Raw genomic sequence first — 22,672 nt, 5'->3', positions numbered from 1 at the left:
AATAAAACTCTAGAGAATACACAAATAGCAAATACAGAAAGTAGCATCTACTTGTAGGGATGAAGGATCATGAAGCTGGAAGATCTAAGGCCTTGGAAGTGCCCCCTCTCCCCAAGGCTAAGATTCTGACCTCACTGGGGAAGAGTTCTGCCACCACAGAAACATAGCTGCTGCTGGTGAAGAAGCTGCTGCTGGTAGATGCTGGAACTGATCCATAGGAACATTCTGCCAGGTGGCTGAAAACTCACAGCATGCCAAGCCTTTGAAGCTGTGCCAGAGAATGGCAGTGCACTAGAACCATGAAGACAATTAGAAATTAAACCACCTTTTCTTGCTATGGAGCCCTGGTGGTTAAGCCCTCGGCTAATAACCGAAAGGTTGGTGGTGTGAACCCACCAGTAGGTCCGTGGGAGAAACGTTGCAGTCAGCTTGCATAAAGATTTACAGCCTTGGAAACCCTATGGAGGCAGTTCTAGTCTGTCCTATAGCATCGCTATGAGTCAGAATTGACTCAACGGCAGTGGGTTTTTGGGTTTTGGTTTTCTTGCTGTGAATTTGCTGTGTCCCTCCAGCACCCTCACTGACAAAGCTTAACATCGTGTCTGTTGGCAAAGGAGCAATGTTTATAGAGTTCATCTCCAGTATCACAAATAAGGAGAAACAAGGGTAGATTTTCGGCTCAGAGGCAATGCATTGGCAGGAGATGACGGACATGAAATAGTTTGATCATTCGACAAATACTGTTTGATATTGGTCTAAAGCTAGAAAAGAAAGATGAAGCTGAGGGAAATTAAAGCTGAATAACCTATATACATGGGAGTTCCTGGGTGCGGTAGATGGTTAAGTTAATGTGCTTGGCTGCTGACCAGAAGGTTGGAAGCTAGAGTCCACCCAGAGGTGCTTCAGAAGAAAGGCCCGGTAATCTATTTCTGAAAAATCAGCCATTGAAAACTATGGAACATCGTTCTACTCTGACGCACATGGAGTCACCATGAATGGGAGTAGACTCAGTGGTAACCTATACATACCTATAACACACACACTTACACAAACACACACAGGAACACACCTGCTCACACTGAAGTTCTATTAGGGAAGATAGAACTCAATTAAAATCCATGTATACATGGAAGAGAAATTATTTGGTATTCATGATGATCAGAAGAAGTGATTTTTTATCTTGATACTACTTTTGCTCGGAAAACAGGATAGTGAGGAAACATTTGAACTTCTGCTATTGTTGATGTCCAGGTCAAGAAATGTAACTTGGCTGTGGCAATCTAAATAGAAAGAAATATTATCATGGTGTGGGGAGAAACATTATCAGTATTATTACTCATAAGTAATAAAAGTGGATATCGAGATATCTAATGCCTTACATAAGAAATTGGTTAATGGGAAAAAAGTAAAGAATAAATTCAGTTTCACATTTAGTAACTTAGCTGTTACCATCTTATTTCTATGCAGTGTGCATACTCAATAGCAAGACTGAAACCTCTAAGTCCTCCTGTTCAGGTCAGTGATGTAGATTCATTGTGACATTAGCCTGAGAGGAAAACGCAGCATAGCAAAAAGAATTAAGAACCAAAAGAAATACACAAGCACACACATAAAACACACACACAAACAGCCATCTCAGAAACATTAGCCTGTGTAATTGTCCAAAGAAAGTTGCAGATCTAAATTATAATTAAAGATTCTAATTACAGTGTCTGTGATTAAGTTAAAAATCTTTTATTTCGACGTTTAAAAAAACCATGAGTAAGAAGGTAATTAAAGTTTGGAGTGTACTAGTAGCTGACAAATTGCTGAAGTTTGCAATAAACAACAACAACAAAAAAACCCATTGCTATCAAGTCGATTCTGACTCATAGTGACACTATGGGACAGAGTAGAACTGCCCTATAGGGTTTCCAAGGAGTGCCTGGTGGATTGAACTGCCAACCTTTTGGTTATTAGCTGAACACTTAACCACTGTGCCACCAGGGTACCAGGTTTTTTGCAGTAGGCGAGTGCATTTTAGCAATTTATAACTCACTCCCTTTTCTTCTTCTTCTTCTTAGTTTCTATATAGGATGTCTTCTCCTGTATTAGTAAACATTTTCACTGTGTACGTGTATTCTTCAGGCATAGGAGATATTATGTCACCTGGATTTAGACTGAGAACCTCAGCCCACGTGGTTATCTCTTGTAGTACTGTTAGTGTTAAAGCTTGAACAATGGAAACTTGGAAGTAATCTCAAGATTAGTAATCCTGAATTGACCATTAAGCTGTCAGAATCAGGCAGTCAGGCAAATCCTGACCTTGGTTTATTGATCATATTGATTTCCTCGGTTAGTACTTTTCTACCTCTGTGAAAACATAGAGTGTATTGTTTCTTAGAATCCCCAGAGGCTATGCAGTTCAGTAGTTAACATCATGGGGAGATTTTGAGAGTTATTAGATCTTAATACCTGGTCAAAAATTGATGCTGGACTTACCTGTTACCCCTTATCAGAAGTTATTATTTGTAAATGGAGCTAGATAAGGAAACTTGTTAAAGACATGGGAAATAACCATATTTAAAAAGTAAAAGTAATAAAGCTTACTCACATTAAGGCTGGCATGTAGAAGAACTTGATTTACTGGGAGGTTATTGGTATATTTGAAGGTTAGGAAGTAGACTCAGGAGCATTCGTTCATTCAGCAAGCATTTTTTAGCATCCTCCTAGAGTTTATAATAATGTTTCTCAAACTGTGATTCACAGACACCTGCACTGGAATCACATTTTAAAACTTTTTTTTTCCTGCCCCCCTTCTATTACCTATGGAATCATGATTACTAGTTGTGGGGTATGGACGTCTTCATTTTAAAAGGTTAAGCAATATGGCTTTATGCCAAGGGCAATAAGAAGCTGTTATAACGTAGATGGAGGGTTAGGGGTAATGTATAGGACATATGACTGGGCCAGATTTTCTGCAATCCATGATTTTGGATTAGGGAATGGGAAAAGGGAAATCTAGTTAGAAAGTTGTTGTATTCCAGGATACAGATAATTGTAGTCTGGGCCAGGATAGTGGTACTGAAGATAGAACTGAAGTAATTTAAAAGGTCTCTGTGTGGTAGAATTGACAAGACTTGATGATTTGTTGGATGTAGGGGTTGAAGAAGTAGTACAGGATGAATCCTTTGGGGATTGGGTGGATGGTGGTACCATTCCCTGGGATATGAAACAGGAGGAATGGTTTTATTTGCTTTTGTTTTGTTTTTGGGGTGATGAATATGCATATTTTAAACGTGTTGAGTTGGGGTTTCTGTGGGATATGTAATTGGAGTTGTCTAGGTAGCAGGCATAATGGACTTCACTGCTAACCAGGTTGGAGGTTCTAGTCCACCCAGAGGTGACTCGGAAGAAAGGCCTGGCGATTTACTTTTGAAACGTCAGCAGTTGAAAGCCCTGTGTAGCACAGTTCTAGTCAGACACACATGGATTGCATGAGTTGGAATTGACTTGACAGCAAATGGGTTCTTTAGGTGTAGATCTCGAGCTCAGGAGAGGGAATTAGAGTGAAGATAGTTTGGGATTTATCTGATGTTAGTTGAAACCATGGGCATACATAAAATTGTGCAAGGACAGAGATTAGAGTGAAAGGTCACCATATGTTCACAGAAACTCTAGAACACCAGTATTTAAGGGATAAGAAGAGGATAAGAAAGCCTGCAGAGGAGACTGAGAAGGAGCAATCAGGGACATCTGTCACAGTGAAAAATGAGTCCCTTCTCTGAGCTAGATTTATCTTAACAGCAAAAGTCAAAGACCACTGCTTTTTATTCCCTATCATATGCAAGGAAACCCTGGTGGTGTAGTGGTTAAGAGCTACAGCTGCTAACCAAAAGGTTGGCAATTCAAATCCACCAGGCACTCCTTGGAAACTCTATGGGTCAGTTCTTCTCTGTCCTATAGGGTCATATGAGTTGGGATCAACTTGAAGGCAACGGAGTTTTTTGTTTTTTTTTTTTTTTTAAAATCATATGCAGTGATATGTAATAGTCAGATACTAATCTGTGTCACAGTCAACTGCCAAAGTGGTTTCTGTATACCGCAGATGCTGTGGTTCATTTGGTGATGAGGTGGACCCATGGGGTTTGTCCACAGCAAACTTTCACCTAGGAAGTGGGATAACTGTTCCAGAAGAGAGGGGAGGTGAAGGTATTTTGACTCATACATTACCTTCTGGGGTGGGGGTGAGCTTGTGGGAACTTGGTACATCCAGTCACAGCTCTCAGGGACACAGAGAAAATTCCCTGCCCCTATCTGCAGATAGTTTATAGAAACTAAATAACATAGCAACAATTGTTGAGGATGACGTGGGACGAGGCAGTGTTTCGGTCTGTTTTACATAGGGTCACTATGAGTTGTAACCGACTCCGTGGCCCCTATCAACAACAGCAAACTACGATTTCTGAACCTGAAGTGATCTTTAAAAGAACAGCTGTAGAGACTGTGCACACTGCCTCCCCACCCGACCCCCCCAGCCACCCCAGTTTTGAGTGTGGACTTTGTCTTTTTGGAAAGGCCACGCAGATCTTTTGTGCCTTGCTTAAGAATAATAGACATTATCCAGGGGTGTTACTGGCATACATATTCTTAGAGATAGATTACATGTAAATTTCTGGGGGACAGGGGTTTCCTGCAACACCAGGAGAATGTATTTTCAGGAAATCCACTGCAATGGGGCATTGCAAAAAGTAAAGGGAAAACAATAGTGTATATTATGGTAAATCCAAAAAAGGACATAAGTGTGTTATTAGATTGAGAACATGGGGGTATTTGCTGATTGTGGTAAAAGCAACCAGATTGCAGTGGGCTGAGGCATGTGGGAGGTGAGAAATGGAGAAAGAGTGGAGGCAACATTTTTAAGCAGTGTAACTGAGGAGAGGAGGAGAGACAGAGGGCAGTAGCTGGAAGGCATTATAGCTGTCAGTGAGGCTTTTATTTTTAAAGCTGTACCTTGAACTTCTCATTGTTCTCTGAACATGCCTTTATCTTTAACATCTCCCTGGTTTTGCAACTGTTTTTCTTTGGTGCCTGTTAGGCTTTCCTCCTCCCTTACCACTTGGAGATCTTTTATGTATTGAAGGCCAGTCTCAAATTTCATCTTATTTGTTGCCTTTCTAAACCAGTTGTCATTGTGTCGACTCCAACTCATGCCAACCCCATGTGTGTCAGAGTAGAAGTGTGTTCCACAGGGTTTTTAATGGCTGATTTTTTGGAAGTAGATCGCCAGACCTTTTTTCCAAGGCACCACTGGGTAGACTCAAACTTCCAACCTTTTGGTTCACCGCTGAGCATATTAACAATTTGCACCACTTAGGGACTGATGCCTTTCTAGGTTACTCTAAGTAGAGTCAGCCCTTCCCTTCCTTGTGCTGCATAGTAGTCATATTTTGTTTGACTTTGCACACTGGGTTATGAAAATCTTTACATGTCTTTCTTCTTCCTGAAGTCTGATCTACTAGACGACACAGCTTGTGTCCCTTTAATCAAAATTTACTAATTATGTACTGTGATTCTGTGACAGTAGTGATAGCTGAAATATGTAAGTATAACTAGTGCTTGTTTTCAGGTTCACAGTGTAGTGGGGAGACAGATAAGAAAAATCATTAATTTGGATGCTGTGTGAAAATGCTTTGATTCGAGTATTTATGGATTGATATTGTAGCAGAGGGGTTGTGGGTGGAGGAAATAGAGTCTGGGGAAGTTTCTAGGAAAAGAAGATAGGTAAGGTGGACAAATAAAGATTGCCAGCTACATGATGGGGAAAGAGTGTTTTAGCACAAATTGGAAAAACTTGTTGGGTTCAGAAAAATGTAAAAGTTCAGTCTGACTGGAGCCTAGAATACTCTTGGGAATTTTGGATATGATGAGACTGGAAAAGTACCCAGAGCCAGGTCATGAAGGGCCTTGTAGCAAATTGTCTGAAAAAGCTAGAAAAGCTTCCCCAAATAATACTTTAAAGCATAGTAGATTTCTGTTACCAGAGAACTTATTATTGCATGGTTTTTTGATATGTGTCAACATTCTTTAGAATATAACTATTATACAGAATAAAAGCCGACTGTGATTAGTTTAATATAATTACACACACACACACACACATGCAAGGCACTTCCTACTTGAGAATTTAAAGATTAGGGTATTACACACAGGTGACTGTTTACCATATCTGAAAGCTTTTCTACCATCTGCCTCTGCTGATGGGTTTCTCCTTATGTACTGTTAAAACCCCTGTTGCTCACAGTCCTTGTTGCTACAGTTAATCTTTCTTTCCTTCCTTCCTTCTTTCCTTCCTCCCTTCCTCCCTCCATCCCTCCCTCTCTCCCTCTCTTTCCTTCCTCCCTCCCTCTTTTTCCTTCCTTCATTCATTCGTTTGTCTCTTCCTTCCTTCCTCCCTTTCTTCCTTCCTCCCTTCCTTCCTCCCTCCCTCCTTCCCTCCATCCCTTTCCTTCCTTCTTCCCTCTCCTTTGCTCCCTTCTTCCCTCCCTCCCTCCCTTCCTCCTTTCTTCCCTCCCTACCTCCTTCCCCCCTTCCTTCCTTCTTGATTATTGCATATTTTCTGTTTGTTAGATATAGCATTGAAGAAGGTGGTCATGGTCATTTCTCTTAGTGTGGAGTAAAAGTTGGCCAGATTTGGAGCTGATGGAGAAGAGTGACTCCAACAGAGATCAGTGAGCTTGGGTAGTAAGTTGCAGCATGACACATCAGAGCCCCTGCATGGATTTCAGTATGGCTGCCGCATAGTGTGGGGGTAGAATTACTGGAGATGAGGCTTGAGAAGGAAGAGAGGAAGAGATCATGAAAGGGCCTAGGAGTGTTTAGATTTCATCCCAAGGCTTTGGGAATTCAGCTGACCAAACTAAGTGACATTTCATTCTTTGGATCTCCCTTCCCATATCATGATAATACCTCATGTACATCCAGTAACTTTCTCTTCACTTTCAAGTATCAAAGAGTCACTCCAATCCAACAGTAATCTCTCATGCAGTTTAGATCTTGTCTCTTTTTCCCAGTCTGGTTCACAGCTAAAGGATATTCAGTGCAGGATAGGATGTGAACTGCTCTTCGCTGTTCTTTCTGGGACTTCCAGAGTTGAGGGGAAGGGGAATGGGAAGGGAGATTGGAAAAAGAGGGTAAATAAATTTTTATATATCAAGTTCTATTGATACTTCTTTCCTGGCAATCAATGACATCTGTATGGCTGATAGATAATTGCTGGTTCTTTCAGAGGCACACTTCTGATTTCTATTAAGCAAATTCATTATTGAACAGTCACCAAAAACCCAGGTGGCATACTCTCTGATGGACCTCTTGTGTCACCCTGCCCAACCCCTGCCCCTGGAATTTTACTCCATGACCTTTTGCTGCTAGGTGCCCCTCCCTTGGCAGGCCGCCCTTTTGTGGGGATGAGGACGATATAAGCTACGTTACCTTCCTTGCTGTCTAAACACTTTTCTAAGAACTTTACATATACTACCTCATTTTATCTTTAAAGAGTCGTAGGAAGTAGGCCCTAGTATAATCTCCTGTAAACTGGGGCCTTGGTGGCACAGTGGTTAAGTGTTTGGCTGCTAACCAGAAGGTCAGCAGTTCAAATCCACCAGCTGCTCCTTGGAAACCCTATGGGGTAGTTCTGCTCTGTCCTATAGGGTAGCTGTAAGTCGGAATTGACTGAATGGCAGTTTACAGATACGTCAACTGAAATAAAGAGAGATTAAGTAAACTGCTCAAGGTCAAGAAGAAATGAGTTCCAGAACCAGGATTTGTACCCTAGTCTACCTAACTCAAGAGCCCACACTCTTAATAGCCATTTCATATTGTGCCATTTATAATTGTTATTGTTGTTATCTTTTAATGTTGTTTTTGAGTCAATTTTAAATGGTAGAAGGAACATATTAAGGAAGATTCTAAAACTCCAGCCTGAGCCCTGCTTCTGAATTTTTTCCTGTAACCTTCACAATCTATGAGTGAAAAATAAAATCAAACCAATTGCAGTTGAGTCGATTCTGACTGATGGTGACCCTACAGGACAGAATAGAACTGCCCCATAGAATCCCAAGGCTGTAAATCTTTATGGAAACAGACTGCCAAATCTTTCTCCCTCAGAGCGGCTGGTGGGTTCAAACCGCTGACCTTTCAGTTAGCAGCTGAGTGCTTAACCACTGTTGTCACCAGGGCTCCTTTAATATATGAGTGGCATCCATTTATTTGTCTATAAAAAGGAAATTTCACCCCAATTTCTTGCCTTCAAGGGTTAGTGCTTATGTACAGCGTGATGAAAATAGCATGGTATTTGGAATCATAAGGTTTGAGTTGAAATTTGTCTGTTTTTATTTTGTTTGTTTTAACAAATATGACTTCTGAATTTATCTCACCAGTGGTAAAGTGGGTATAATTTTGCATATCTTACAAGATTGTTATGAATTTTAAATGATATAAATTATGTTGTTGTTCTTTTTAGGTGTCGTCGATGTTTCTGAACAAAACATTGCCTGGTCCTGCACCATTCTCACAATCATTGCTGTGTTTGAGCCCGTTGTTGCAGCCACTGTGTCAGTTCGTCTTGTTGAGGGTCTTCCTCTTTTTTGCTGACCCTCTACTTTATCAAGCATGATGTCCTTCTCCAGGGACTGATCCCTCCTGATAAGATGTCCAAAGTACATGAGGCGAAGTCTTGCCATCCTCACTTCCAAGGACTACTCTGGCTCTACTTCTTCCAAGACAGACTTATTCCTTATTCTGGCAGTCCAAGGTGTATTCAGTATTCTTCACCAGCGCCATAATTCAAAGGCGTCAACTCTTCAGTCTTCCTTATTCATTGTCCAGCTTTCACATGCATATGAGGCAATTGAAAATACCATGGTTTGGGTCAGGCACATCTTAGTCTTCAAAGTGACGTCTTTGCCTTTCAACAGGTCTTTTGCAGCAGATTTTCCCAGTGCAATACCTTGTTTGATTTCTTGACAGCTGCTTCCATGGACGTTGATTGTGGATCCGAGTAAAATGTAATCCTTGACAACTTCAGTGTTTTTTCCATTTATCATGATGTTGCTTATTGGTTCAGTTGTGAGGATTTTTATTTTCTATATGTTGAGGTGCAGCCCATACTGAAGGCTATAGTCTTTAATCTGCATCAGTAAGTGCTTCAAGTCTTCTTTGCTTTCAGCAAGCAAGATTCTATCTTCGGCATATCACAGGTTGTTAATGAGTCTTCAACCAATCCAGATGCCACGTTCTTCTTTGTGTAGTCCAGCTTCTCAGATTATTTTCTTAGCATACAGTTTGAATAAGTATGGTGAAAAGACACAACTCTGATGCACACTCTTCCTGACTTTAAACCACGCAATATTCCCTTATTCTGTTCGAACAACTTCCTCTTGGTTCGTGTACAGGTTCCATATGAACACAATTAAGCATTCTGAAATTCCAATTTGTTGCAATGTTATGCATAATTTGTTGTGATCCACACAGTTGAATGCCTTTGCATAGTCAATAAAACACAGGTAAACATCTTTCTGGTATTTTCAGCTTTCAGCCAAGACCCATATGACATTAGCAATGATATCCTTTATTCCACATCCTCTTCTGAATCCAGCTTGAATTTCCAGCAGTTTCCTGTCAGTTTACTGCCGCAGCAGCTTTTGAATAATCTTTAGCAAAATTTTGCTTGTGTGTGATATTAATGATATTGTTTGATAATTTCTGCATTCTCTTGGCTCACCTTTCTTCGAATGTGCATAAGTATGGATCTTCCAGTTGGTTGGCCAGGTAGCTGTCTTCTAAATTTCTTGGCATAGATGACTGAGCACTTTCCAGCACTGCATCCATTTGTTGAAACGTCTCGATTGGTATTGCATCAATTCCTGGAGGCTTGTTTTTCACCAATGTCTCCAGTGCAGTTTGTACCTCTTCCTTCAGTACCATTGGTTCTTGGTCATATGCTACCTCCTGAAGGGGTTGAAGGTCGACCAGTTCTTTTTGGTACAGTGACTCTGTATTCTTTCCATCTTTTTTTGGCGCTTTCTTCATTTAGTATTTTGCCCATAGAATCCTTCAATATTGCAACTCGAGGCTTGAATTTCAGCTTGAGAAATGCCGAGCATGTTCTTTCCTTTGGTTTTTTTAACTCCAGGTCTTTGCATATGTCATAATACTTTTGTCTTCTTGAGCTGCCCTTTGAAATCTTCTGTTCAGCTCTTTTACTTCATAATTTCTTTCATTCGCTTTAGCTACTTGATGTTCAAGAGCAAGTTTCAGAGTATCTTTTGATATCCATTTTGGTCTCTTCTTTCTTTCCTGTGTTTTTAATGACATTTTGCTTTCTTCGTGTATGATATCCTCGCTGTCATCTCACAACTTGTCTGGTCCTCAGTCATTAGTGTTCAATGCATCAAATATAAATTATATTGAAGTAAATTTCTATCCACATATTATAACTATTAATCATTTTAAATATTTTGATTAGCTATCTTTTAATTTATTTTTAGAATATGAGTCTTTTGTATCTGTTTCTAATTTATTATTGAAACTGGCTAGACCTCTAGTTCCAAAGAAAAAACACAAACATCTTACCTCCCCAATGGTCAGAATCTAGTAGCAGTGTTGTGCTGATACCTCTGTTTGTGTGAGCTTCTTTATATCATAGGGTTTTGTGGTCTTATACTAATTGGATTTATTGGCTCTCTGCTGATCTGTTCTTAAGCTTCTCATCTTTATTGTATTTTTTGCAATGCTAATGCTGTGTTAAATTTATTGTCCACACCACTTTGAGTACTAACTGCAAGTGTTGAGTTCAACCATTCTTGTATTATCCAAGGCTGTTGTTTTGTTAATTGCTACATTCCTCTTTCATAAACCACATCTTTCTTCATTATAGAGACAGCCATAGAAATACACTGATTGGGATTTACTCAGAGGAGACTAGCCTTTATTAGTAAAAAGGGTGTAATGGAGTAAATTTTGATACTTTAAAATATACTCAGTAAATCAGTGTAAACAAGAAATCACTCAGAGTACTGTAGCTCTGCTATTCGGATGTGTTTTAGCGAGCAGATATAATTCTACAGAAAGTGGCTACACACACTGACTTATAATTAACGTACTTAGGCGCTAAAGAACATACTGTCTTTACTAAGTTAATGTGAAATCATGTTTATACAATAACGTTTGCAATAGATAGTGATTTCCTTGTTTTCAGGGAAAATTATGGAAATAAACTCAAGGCATTACTCTGTAAGTGGAGAGATTTAGTGGTGGCAAAAACACTGGATTGGAAACTGCATTTTTGTCTGGGTTCTTCCCCTAGCAAGCTACATATTGGACAATTCACCAAACTTACCATAGATAAATGGATTTATTTTTGGGTTCTCAATTTGATTCCATTGGTCTATATGTCTGTTGTTAAAGGTTATTGTTCTTTAAAATATTTCTTATGTTATGATACAGTAATTCAGAATTCTGGATCTAAGTTAATATTATTTTAATACTTGTTTTTAATGACTGTTATAAGTGAAAAAGATAATTGAATCCAAATTTAAGAAGTGCATCATTGGCTATTGGTTATTAAACAATGTTGTTAATTTTTTTAAACCCATTCACCAATTTTAGATGTTTGTCTTCATGTTCTGGATGCTTAGTTTTTGAATAACTTACTAATTGCAATTGCCTCGCTCTATCATTGATTAGTATTTCAAGATATAATATTTGTGTAAGCACAATATGTGCTTAAGATGAAGCTCATCATTAAAAATGGTGGGCATAAACTCATATTTTAAATAGTCTCATTTATAATTATAAATTTTCTTTTGAAGATTTCTTTTTAGAATTGGTTAGTACGTCATTCTTTAGTTAATAAAGAGCTCGTATTCACATAGGTGGCATCTCTTTTTTTTTTCCTTGTTGTCCACTTGTGTAATTATTAGAGTTTTCTTCAGTCCATGTTGTCTTAATGGTAAGCTTTTGAAGTCATTTGCCTATTTTCACTATAGTTAATCAAAACTAGGTATTATAATTTATAAATTCACTTAACTAGTTATACATTAAGGAGCCTGATGGAACAGTGGTTAAGTGCTTGGCTGCTTAATGGAAAGGTCGGTGGTTGGAGCCCACCCGCTGTTCTGAGTGAGACAGGTGTGGCAACCTGCTTCAGTAAAGATTACAGCCTTGGAAACCCTATGGGTCAGTTATACTCTGTCCTGTAGGGTTGCTATGAGTCGGAATTGACTTGATGGCAAAAGGTTTATGTGTACATCACAGTACATTGAAAGCAAGTGAATAGAACTGGACTAAACCATTCCCTGTTGTGGCCCCTTCTCTTCCCGTAGGATACCTCACATGACCATAATCTACTTATGGATGCAATGAGAGTGCCAGCATCATTCCATATATTATTTATTATCAAAGCTTCATTTTATTTTTATATTTAGATAAGAACTCTGTGGGGCAGTTCTACTCTGTCCTATAGGGTCACCATGAGTCGGAACTGACTCAACGGCAGCAGTTTTTTTTTTTTTTTTTTTTTTTAAGAATCCTATTATATATAAGTGAAGATTCTAATATTTTCTTCCTACACCCAAATGGATGTGCATACCCTAGTTTGTTATCCACTGTTCTAAGCTGATTATCATGCTTCCACCTGCAGGTTCTCTCTTCATTGAAATACAGTAAAGTTGATTATGGTGACACTAAGTTATACCAACCTGCCTTCCTAAGATTGTAGAGACATGTATGTGCCTTTCATTGAAGTTTTAGATGTTCTTAAACTCTTCATTCATTCACCAGCACCTTTTGTTTTTCTTTCACAGAGAGCTAGTGTGATAGGTTGCAATTATGGCCCTAGTTCTTCACTTGTTCTTATATCCATGCCCTGGTGGCACAGTAGTTAAAGTGATTGACTGCTAACGAGAATGTCAGTGGTTCAAAACCACCAGTGCCTCCGCAGGAGAAAGATGTGGCAGTCTGCTTCTGTAGAGATTTACAGCCTTGGAAACCCAGTGGGGTTACTGTGAGTCAGAATTGACTTGATGGCAGTGAGTTTTTTTCTATTAACTTTGTAATGCCCTACTACTAAGATAGGGTAACCTACTATAACACTCGTCACTCAACTCAGTCATGTGACTTGCTTTGGCCAATGGGGTGTTAACAAACATGACACAAGTAATGGCTTGAAATGGGCTTGTGCTTTGGGGCTTGATCTCTTGTACCTCTCCCATTGCCATAAGAAACACATGCACACATGCCTGGGCTAGCCCAGTGTTTCCTGGAAAAGTTTGAGAGACATGTGGAGCAAAGCTGAGTTGCCCTAGTGGCCCTAGATGATGTTAGCCTAGATCAGCCAGTGGCTCTTTAACCCACAGATGAATGAGCAAGCCCAGCTGAGATCAACTGACCCCCAGCCTCATGACTTGTGAGCTGACAATAAAACCCAGAAAAGCAAACCCGTTGTCATTGAGTTGATTCTAACTCATGGCAACTCCACATGCGACAGAGTAGAACTGCTCCATAGGGTTTTCTTGGCTGTAATCTTTTATAAAGCAGATCATCAGGCCTTTCTTTTGTAGAGCTAATGAGTGGGCCTAAACCACCAAACTTTAGGTTAGCAGCCAATCGCAAACTGCTTGTGCCACCCAACGACGTGACCTAATAATAATGGTTGTTATTTTAAGCTACTGCATTTTGGGTGTTTAAACTGAACAGCTAAATGACACAGTTAATTTCTAGGTTTTACTGGTTAAACTCTGATTTATCTTAAGGTATTTACAAATTTAGGAGTGGAGAGATCACCACTTATGCCCTCAATTCATTCCCCAACCCATGACATTCTGGTTTCTGCTTTCATGATCTTCTAGCACTGCTTGGTTCCGGAGATCTCTATATGATCCTTTTTTTTCTTCTTATTTTGTTACCTTTTTCCTCCCTCTACTTTCTGTTTGTTTGTGTTCTCTTATGGTTCCTGCTCCTCAGTTTTCTACAGTTCTTTCCTTAATTTATTTTTATCAGCTAATAATATAGAATCTATATAAGTTATCTCTCCCATCCATATCACTTTAATTACCACTGTTAAAAACAATATAGCCAGGAGACATGTCCAAATATATTGGTAATAAATGTAAATGGACTAACTGACCATTAAAAGGTAGAGATGGTTACATTTAACTAAAAAAAAAACTAAGACATTTCCAGTTAATTGCAAAGAATTAACTATCTTACAGTACCTAGTCTCTTACCACAAATGTAGTAAAATTGAGCATCAATGACAAAAATACAATTCAAAGAAATCAATACATCTGGAAACATAAAAACACACTTCACAATATTGCCTAGATTAAGAAAAACCATAATGTAAATAACAAATTTTTTTAAATTGTAGTTTGGATGAAGGTTTACAGAACAAATAGTTTCTCATTTAACAGTTAGTACACCTGTTGTTTTATGACAGTGGTTAACAACCCCACGACATGTCAACACTGTCCCTTCTCAACCTTGGGTTCCCTATCACCAGCTTTCCTGTCCCCTCCTGCCTTCTAGTTCTTGTCCCTGGAGTGTTGTGCCCCATTAGTTTCATTTTGTTTTATGGGGCTGTCTAATCTTTGGCTGAACGGTGAACCTTGGGAGTGGCTTCATTACTGAGCTAAAAGAGTGTCCAGGGGCCATACTCTTGGGATTTCTACAGTCTCTGTCAGGCCAGTAAGTCTGGTCTTTTTTTTTTTTTTTTTTAAATTACAAATTATTTTGAATTAAACAGTAATGAAAATACTATGAAGAAAAACATTATAAAGCTATAGGAATCATGAGTTTGGAATTGAAAGCTCAGAAGTAGACCAGCATATACATGGACACTAGATACATGACAGTATCTGTGGGTAAGGATGTACCAGCCAACATGGAGCTAGAAAATTGCCATTTCATTTGTGGGGGAGGGTGGAAGTTGTACCTTTATGTCATATCCTACATAAATTTCAGGTGGATTAAAGACCTAAATGTAAAAAGCAGAACTTTTACATCTTTAGAAGAAAATTAGGGGATAACTTTATAATATTTTGTATATTTTTATGATATGAATGATATTTTCTTATTGAGTTACAGAAGTTCTATAAGAAAAGATTAGGACATAAAATATATATAAAGAACTTCTATAACTCAATAAGAAAAAGACAAGGAACCTAGAAGAAAACAAAATAGATGAAATGAACAGGCAATTAATAGAAGAGAAAATTAGAATGTTAATAAACACATGAAGAGGTGTTAAATTTCACTACTCAACAGAGAAACCCAAACGGTAGCTACTAAGAACCATTCAACGCCAATCAAAATGTCTACAATGAAATATTCTGTCCCTACCAAGATATAGGGAAATAAGAATTTTCATACACAATTAGAGGGACCAGTCTCTGGAGAAGGACATCATGCTTGGTAAAGTAGAGGGTTGGTGAAAAGGAGGAAGACCCTCAATGAGATGGGTTGACACAGTGGCTGCAACAATGGTCTCAAAGATAGCAATGACTGTGATCGGGTAGTGTTTCATTCTGTTGTACATAGGGTCACTATGAGTCAGAACCAACTCAGTGGCACCTAACAACAGCAACAACTAATGGGTTTCTGGTTGGCATAAACAGTTAAACACTCCACTACTAGCTGAAAGGTTGGCAGTTCGAACCCACCCAGAGGTGCCTCGGTAGACAGACCTGGCAATCTGCTTCCTTGAAAATCCTTTGGAACAGTTCTACTTTGCACACATGGGGTTGCCATGAATTGGAATTGACTTGAAAGCAACTAACAACAATAACAATAGTGGGAATATAAATTTGTACACCTCTTAGAAGTTCAGTTTGATAATATCTGGTTGTTTGAGGGAAGACAGTCGGAAAGAAACACGTGCATAAAGACTTATCATATAACAGAGACTCATCTCTTAATCTACGTTTTATTACTGAATTTTGTTTAGATGGAGGTAAACATGAAAAAAGGTAACATTTCTGCTGGTATGATAGTTGTATTTGTAATATTTATGTTTTTTGTATGTCTGAAAACAAAATAAAACACAAAGTAAAAACCATGTTTCTTTCCCCAAGATTTGCAAGCTCTTTGGGAGGCAGAGGAACAAGTGTATAATTTCAGTATGTGGTCTTCCAGTAACAGAGAGTTTTACAAGTTACAAAGATACAAAAAAGAGCTGATTATGTATTTTCCAGGTATTCAGGGGTCTGAAGGTGTGGTTTTGATTAGAGTGCCTGACCCAGGCAGATGAGAAACTTGCTGTATTGGGTAATGACAAGGAGTGAGGATTGTTAAGATCGTCTAGAGGAAATATGAGTGTGAGTGGTAGGGATGGAACGAAGAGGCACAGATCATGAAGATAGGTTGACAGGTCATACAGTCACTGTGAATGTTCAAAAGCAAATGGTATTCCTGAAACAATTTTTAAAAAGAGATCACCTGAAATGTTCTGTTTGTCAACATTAACTCACTCCTACGTGGTAGGTCTCTAGGAAATTATTGTCATAATTTCTGAAGCAGACCAAACATACCATAATTTTTCTAAGATGGACAAATCTATTTGAAGTTTTATTAAAAAGTTGTAAAAAATATTCAGCTTTCCTGGAAAAGTAAATGCCATATGTATTCCCAGCGGACTGGGAATTGAGGGAAGACAATTGGAAAGGAACACATGCATAAAAACTTGTAACAAAGACTCACCACTTAATCTAGGTTTTTTTATAATTGAATTTTGTTTAGCTGGAAGTAAACTTGAAAAAAAAAATGACTGCATAAACTGAAGGTGAAGTAGGTTATGAACTTTTCTCTTAAGAATTAGAAACACAACCCAGAGACCCTGATAATTTCCTGTTCCTCTGTCATTATCTGTGGATGACAGTTACTATCATCATTCATTCAGTTTTTGAGAGATTGCTGGGAATCATTTACTTGATTCATATTTGTACAGATGATATTTTCATAAATATACAGCCTTTTTAATCTATCCTTTTTTTACCAAGCATAATTTTAGTTTTGTGAAATTACCAGTTGCTGAGGTATTTATTTTCAAATGTGAGATGACTGTGGTTCTTTGATGAAAGGATAGTTTCTGATGTTCCAATCTCAGGTGTATAATGAAACATTTTAATTATTTATAATGTGTTTGCACAAATATACATTAATAAAAGTTTAGCACTGTGATTGTCAGAGGAGTTCCTGGGTAGTGTAAATGGTTAAGCACTGACTACGAGCCAAAAGGTTGGTGGTTCAAACCCAGCCAGATGCATCTCTGAAGACAGGTGCCTGTCGATCTGCTTGTGAAAGGTCACAACCTTAACAACCTTATGGAGCAGTTCTACACTGCACACGTAGCGTCGCCAGGATCTGGAATCGATTCCACGGCAACTAACAAAAATGATTGTCAGTATTAATTAAAAGTATAAATTGCATATCTCATCTAAATGAAAGGTATTCTCTCATCTTAAGAGAGATGTAGAAAGGGAGAGGAAGAAATAGAGGAGGTGGAGAGAGAGAGGGAGGGAGAGTGCTAGAGAGGAGGGAAGGAGGAATGGAAGGAGAAAAAGAGAGAGATACCCAGATATATTACAGTATTGGAAAGTGATAATGGAGGAATTGATCATTAACTGGTCTGTATGAATATTTTAAAATATATAACATGAGAGAATGTATTTGTAAAATATTCATATTTAGGTATTCTAACAACTTGTAAAAGTACTTGTGTTACAACTAAGTTCATGAAATAAACTATTGAAATCTTCTGATACATCCTTACTAACAATACGATCTCACCATTTTTTAGGATTAAAAAAGAAATATTATATTCTGCAGTTTCTTTGGCAACAGGAGATGATGACTCATATAGATCTGACAGTGTGCTTAATAGTTGTTTTTTTCTCTCTCTTTTTTTTTTTTTTTTTTGGCTACTGGTTAAACTGCTTGCTCATTTGTTCTTGGGATATACTTAATAGAATCCACCCAGACCGTTTCCAAGCATATGCCACCTCTCTAAGCAGTTCTAAACTAAAGAATGCAGTAAAGCAGTTTGTCTGAGACCTAGTTCAGCTGAAAGAGGCCAGACAAAGTAAATTTAGTATTTTCTTGTCACAAAAATATGTAGCTAATTATGGCAAGGCATACGTGTCATCCCACTATAGGAGTCCCTGGGTGGCAGAAACGGTTAAGTGCTTGACTACTAACCAAAAGGCTGGCAGCTGGTATCCACCCAGAAGCACTTTGGAAGAAAGGCCTGATGATCTACTTCTGAAAGGTCACAGCCATTGAGAACCCTATGGAGCTAAGTTCCATTATAACACACATGGAATCACTATGAGTTGGAATCTGTTCAACAGCTACTGTTTATTTTTGGTTTTATCCCATTATAAGTGGCAAAATTTATTGCTAAGCAAAGGAATCATAACTCTTTCTCTCTTTTTTAACCTATCTTAGAATTTTATTTTTGGTGGATTTCTATAGTGTTCTTGTTGTATTTAATAATTTTATTATTTTCAAAGGCATGCCATTTTACATTTCAGGAATATACAATAGATGTTTTCTTTCGACAAAAATGGAAAGATGAACGATTAAAATTTAAAGGTCCTATGAACATCCTTCGACTTAACAATTTAATGGCTAGCAAGATCTGGACACCAGATACCTTCTTTCACAATGGGAAAAAATCGGTAGCTCATAATATGACGATGCCAAATAAGCTGCTTCGAATCCAGGATGATGGGACTCTGCTGTATACAATGAGGTATGTTTTCAGGTTTGATGTGTTACATTTAAATATTGAGAAATCCATGTATTAATAAGCAGCTAATCTAGCTGCCAGGTATTAATACAAGTTAAAGACTTTCATAATTCATTATTGAAGTACCTATAATATGCTTTGCTATTAAAAAATTAAAGGTAAAATAGTATTTATTCTCATTTTAATGTGTTAAAACTTAACGATTGCCTCAGTTATTAGGAATTGATTTTTTGACTGTTTATTATCCACATTTCATTTTAATTAAGTAGAGTTTTAAATGCCATTATTTAAAATTTGTTTATACCAGCATGTAACTTTATTTTTAAAATCCCGTCAAATCCCCATTGAAATTTTAAGTGATTTTTAAGCAAGCATTAACTTAATTTGATATTTTGATTCTCCTTATGAAGTTACTCTAAAGGAAAAAATATATATATTTTAAATTCAGAGATGCAGTTTTTATTTAACAAAGTATACAACTATAGTGGATAGCCTTCCAAAATCCATGTATGACTTCTTTATTTCATAAAAAACCAGAATACAAAATGGCTAGGTAAAGTATAATTTTAATAAATATTATTGTTCCTTGAGCTCAGATTTTACATATGGCAATGTCTTCTGAAAATTCACCTAAATATGAAAGAACAAAAATGTATTTAAATGTTAATTAGCCTAGTATGATGCTGTTATGAAGGCCCTGCCTCATCATTCATTTTGTTGACGATAGTGACTTGCTTTATCTTCACTTGCCAATTTACTTAAACAAAGAGTGGACTTTTGACTTTTAGGCTTACAGTACAAGCTGAATGTCCAATGCACTTGGAGGATTTTCCAATGGATGCCCATTCATGTCCTCTGAAGTTTGGCAGCTGTAAGTACAGGGATGAAGGTACATGTTTTAGGTCAATAATATCAGAGATAGTCACCAGCACTGCTTGAATGTATAGTTTCTTAGTTTCTTCTTATATTACAGAATGCTTAATACTTTTTCAGTAAGATACAGAAGTAAATGGCTTGCTGATTGCCCTCAAGGAACTAATTGGCTAGCCCTATGATACTTCTCAAATATCATTATATTTCAATCATGGCATTTAAATTATCAATTATTTCATTGTTAATAAAGGGCATCATGTATTCACAAGTGTAAAACTAGACCATGAGCTCCTTGAAGGTTGGAGAAATGTCATTTACTTTATTTTCTAAGTGCTAGCACATTCCAAAGGCATAATAAATGTTTCTTTTGTGTCAACTAAAAATAAATTATAAAGGACAAATTCTATTGTTTATTAAAGTGACAATCACCCTGTTGAAAATAGCAGGCACAGAAGCAATTGTCTTTTTACTTTCTAACTAATGGAGGGGAATTTTTTTTTTTTTTTTAATTTCCTAAAATAAATCTGAAGGAGATGATGTAGCTGGATCGCTACATGCACGCCCCTTCTGTGTACATAGAAACTTCCAGAAAAGGCTGTGTGCCTTTGGCATTCTTTAGGTCACTGGTTATACCTTGTGTGCCAACAGCAGCATTCACACTCCCAGAATAATTGAAAAGAGGGGAGGTCAAGTCATCTCCCTGGGCCCTCAAGGCATTCAGGGCAGGTTCGACATAAATTCATGGACCAGCTAAACAGCTTCTCTTTGTGTGAACGTGTCCGATTGCCTGACCTTTTTAGAAACGGTGCTCTTTCTGGCACTCCTATCTTTGTACATTTTGGGCAGCTTTAGACTTTTTATTCTCTGTTGAATAGAAATGCAGCTCTCTCACCTTATAAAAATATGTGTGGCACAGACTGTATCAAGGGGGAAAAAGAAAGGAAGAATGAAGCCTCATATGCATGCAAAACCCTCTGACTGTTTTGGTGACCATGATTTTGTGGAATTCGAAGTTCAATCTTATTTGTTCTGTACATTCTTACAAAAGGTTTCAGTTCTCAGTTTTCTTTGAGAATCTCCTCTTTGTTTAACTACAAAGCCTTCTTTTATTGTCATGGAAACCATCACTTCAATACTGGCATCTCTTCCAAAATTATTTAAGATATTCAATCATGTTACATAACGTAAACACGATGCTCAGAATCCCACAGCAGATGCAGGGGAGAAAAACTCATTTGCATTACATAAGTGGCATTAAAGAGAAAATTGAGAAGCCTTGACAGTAAACAAAAGATTAATTCAAGATGCAGTAATAATGTAAGGGAAGATACTTTTCAGTGGACAAGGTAGTAGCATTAAGACATCAAGTATAAATGAGGTGATGTCTCAATTCTGAAAATTAAAAAAAAAATGCACCTGAGAAATATTTCAAATGAAATTTAAAGTGTCCCTTATGCTACATCTACAGAGTAGTGGAATATTGCATTTTTGAGAATTTACAAGTTAAGGTTTTTCTGTATCCAGAAGCGATATGGGTAACACACAGAGTTTGTTGTCACACATTTTCTGTTTAAGTGATTATTTTTAATTTTGTTTAATTCATGTTCATTTTTCTGACAGAGTGAATAAACAATTTGTGTATTCCGTTTATTTCTAACTTTTTGTTGCCCATATTATGTGTTTGATGAATAAGTGTTAAAAGTGTGTTCTCCAGTGTGGAGTAATTGTGACCAACAAGTCAAGTCAAACTTTAAAAAAGTAGGCACAGCAAAGTTTAGTACAAGCAGCTATTATTTTACTTCTGCTTACTTATTCCTCTCATTGAAAAGTCCCTTCACCACACACACACACACACACACACACACACACAGTAAAATAATTGATAGAATTTTTTTTTATATTTACAATTTGAATTGTTTTGTTTTCATTCCTATTGTCCTCTACCTTTATATTTTTCTTTATTGTTTAAATTGATTTAAAACTTCCTATAAGTCTTGGCGTAACCATACATCAGCCCAAAATAAAATGTAAATTGTCTTTTGGATAAAAATTAATAATTACAAATTGGGGGTATTTTTAACAAAGAATAAGAATCAGTTACTATGCACCTGATGTTTAATGAAAGCTAGATTGACACAGTGGCTGCAGCAATGGGCGCAAGCATAACAGCAACCATAAGGATGGTGCAGGACCGGGCAGTCTTCCCTTCTGTTGTACACAGGGTCGCTATGAGCTGGAACCGACTCAGTGGCACCTAACAACAACAACAACAACAGGAGTCAAAAATGGATTATTAAACGTATTTAAGTGTAATTGTTTAGAAGACAGAATTTATAATGAGTTCTGTAAAACAAACCAACTTTCCTTTTGTACTTTATTGAGAAGCATTATAATGGCTTCCTGGTGTATGCCTGTGGTAGCATACCAGGGAGACCCTCCGATGTACATTGCAGAATTTTCTGCTACATCTTCCCTCACCAGACCTAAAATCTAAAAAGTAAAAAACAAAAAACAGTACCTGTCTAACTAATTGTGTTAACTGCTTTTTTAAAACACCTGTGAAGGATCGGTCATTTAAAAAAGTATATATTCTTGCTCTTCTCTCCAGTTTTCTATCTTCCCTAACAGTGAATAACAGAGTTAAAACATTGTAAGTTCATTCATTTATCCAGCAAGAATGAACTGAGCAATTTTTATGTGTGTCTGGCACTGTACTGGAGCTAGAGATGTAGATATGAATGGGGCAGGGTCTCATTAGGTAGTTTCTTAAAAAGTGGCATAATATTTTTAGGACTTCATTTTCTTTTATTCTTATTTAAAAGTTGGATGTAAATTCAAAAGTGGTGAAATTGTTCTAATTTCTATAAAAATCTCAATAAGTTACTAAGAAATTTATAACTACTTAGTATCATAGGCCCTTATGATGTAAAGTGGCCCATGTTATATGTCCTTTTGATCTGTTAAAGTCTGTGCCATTTGAAATTTGATTGAAAAGAGGATATATATTCATAGGGT

General features: G+C 37.5%; 1 protein-coding gene across 2 annotated transcripts in view; it reads left to right on the top strand.

The window, feature by feature from the left end:
* GABRA2 (gamma-aminobutyric acid type A receptor subunit alpha2) overlaps positions 1-22,672 on the top strand; it is a 160,544-nt gene that overhangs the window by 71,422 nt on the left and 66,450 nt on the right. For both annotated transcript variants that reach the window (XM_004389029.2, XM_023742989.1), the window contains exons 4-5: positions 18,567-18,787; positions 19,573-19,655. In XM_004389029.2, coding sequence (XP_004389086.1) covers positions 18,567-18,787; positions 19,573-19,655 — 304 coding nt within the window. The remainder of the gene's footprint in view (positions 1-18,566; positions 18,788-19,572; positions 19,656-22,672) is intronic.

This window comes from Trichechus manatus, unplaced genomic scaffold (genome assembly GCF_000243295.1).
Source record: "Trichechus manatus latirostris isolate Lorelei unplaced genomic scaffold, TriManLat1.0 scaffold00231, whole genome shotgun sequence".
Taxonomy (NCBI): domain Eukaryota; kingdom Metazoa; phylum Chordata; class Mammalia; order Sirenia; family Trichechidae; genus Trichechus; species Trichechus manatus.
Note: the sequence above shows the minus strand (reverse complement) of the source record. Positions and strands in the feature narration are given on the sequence as shown.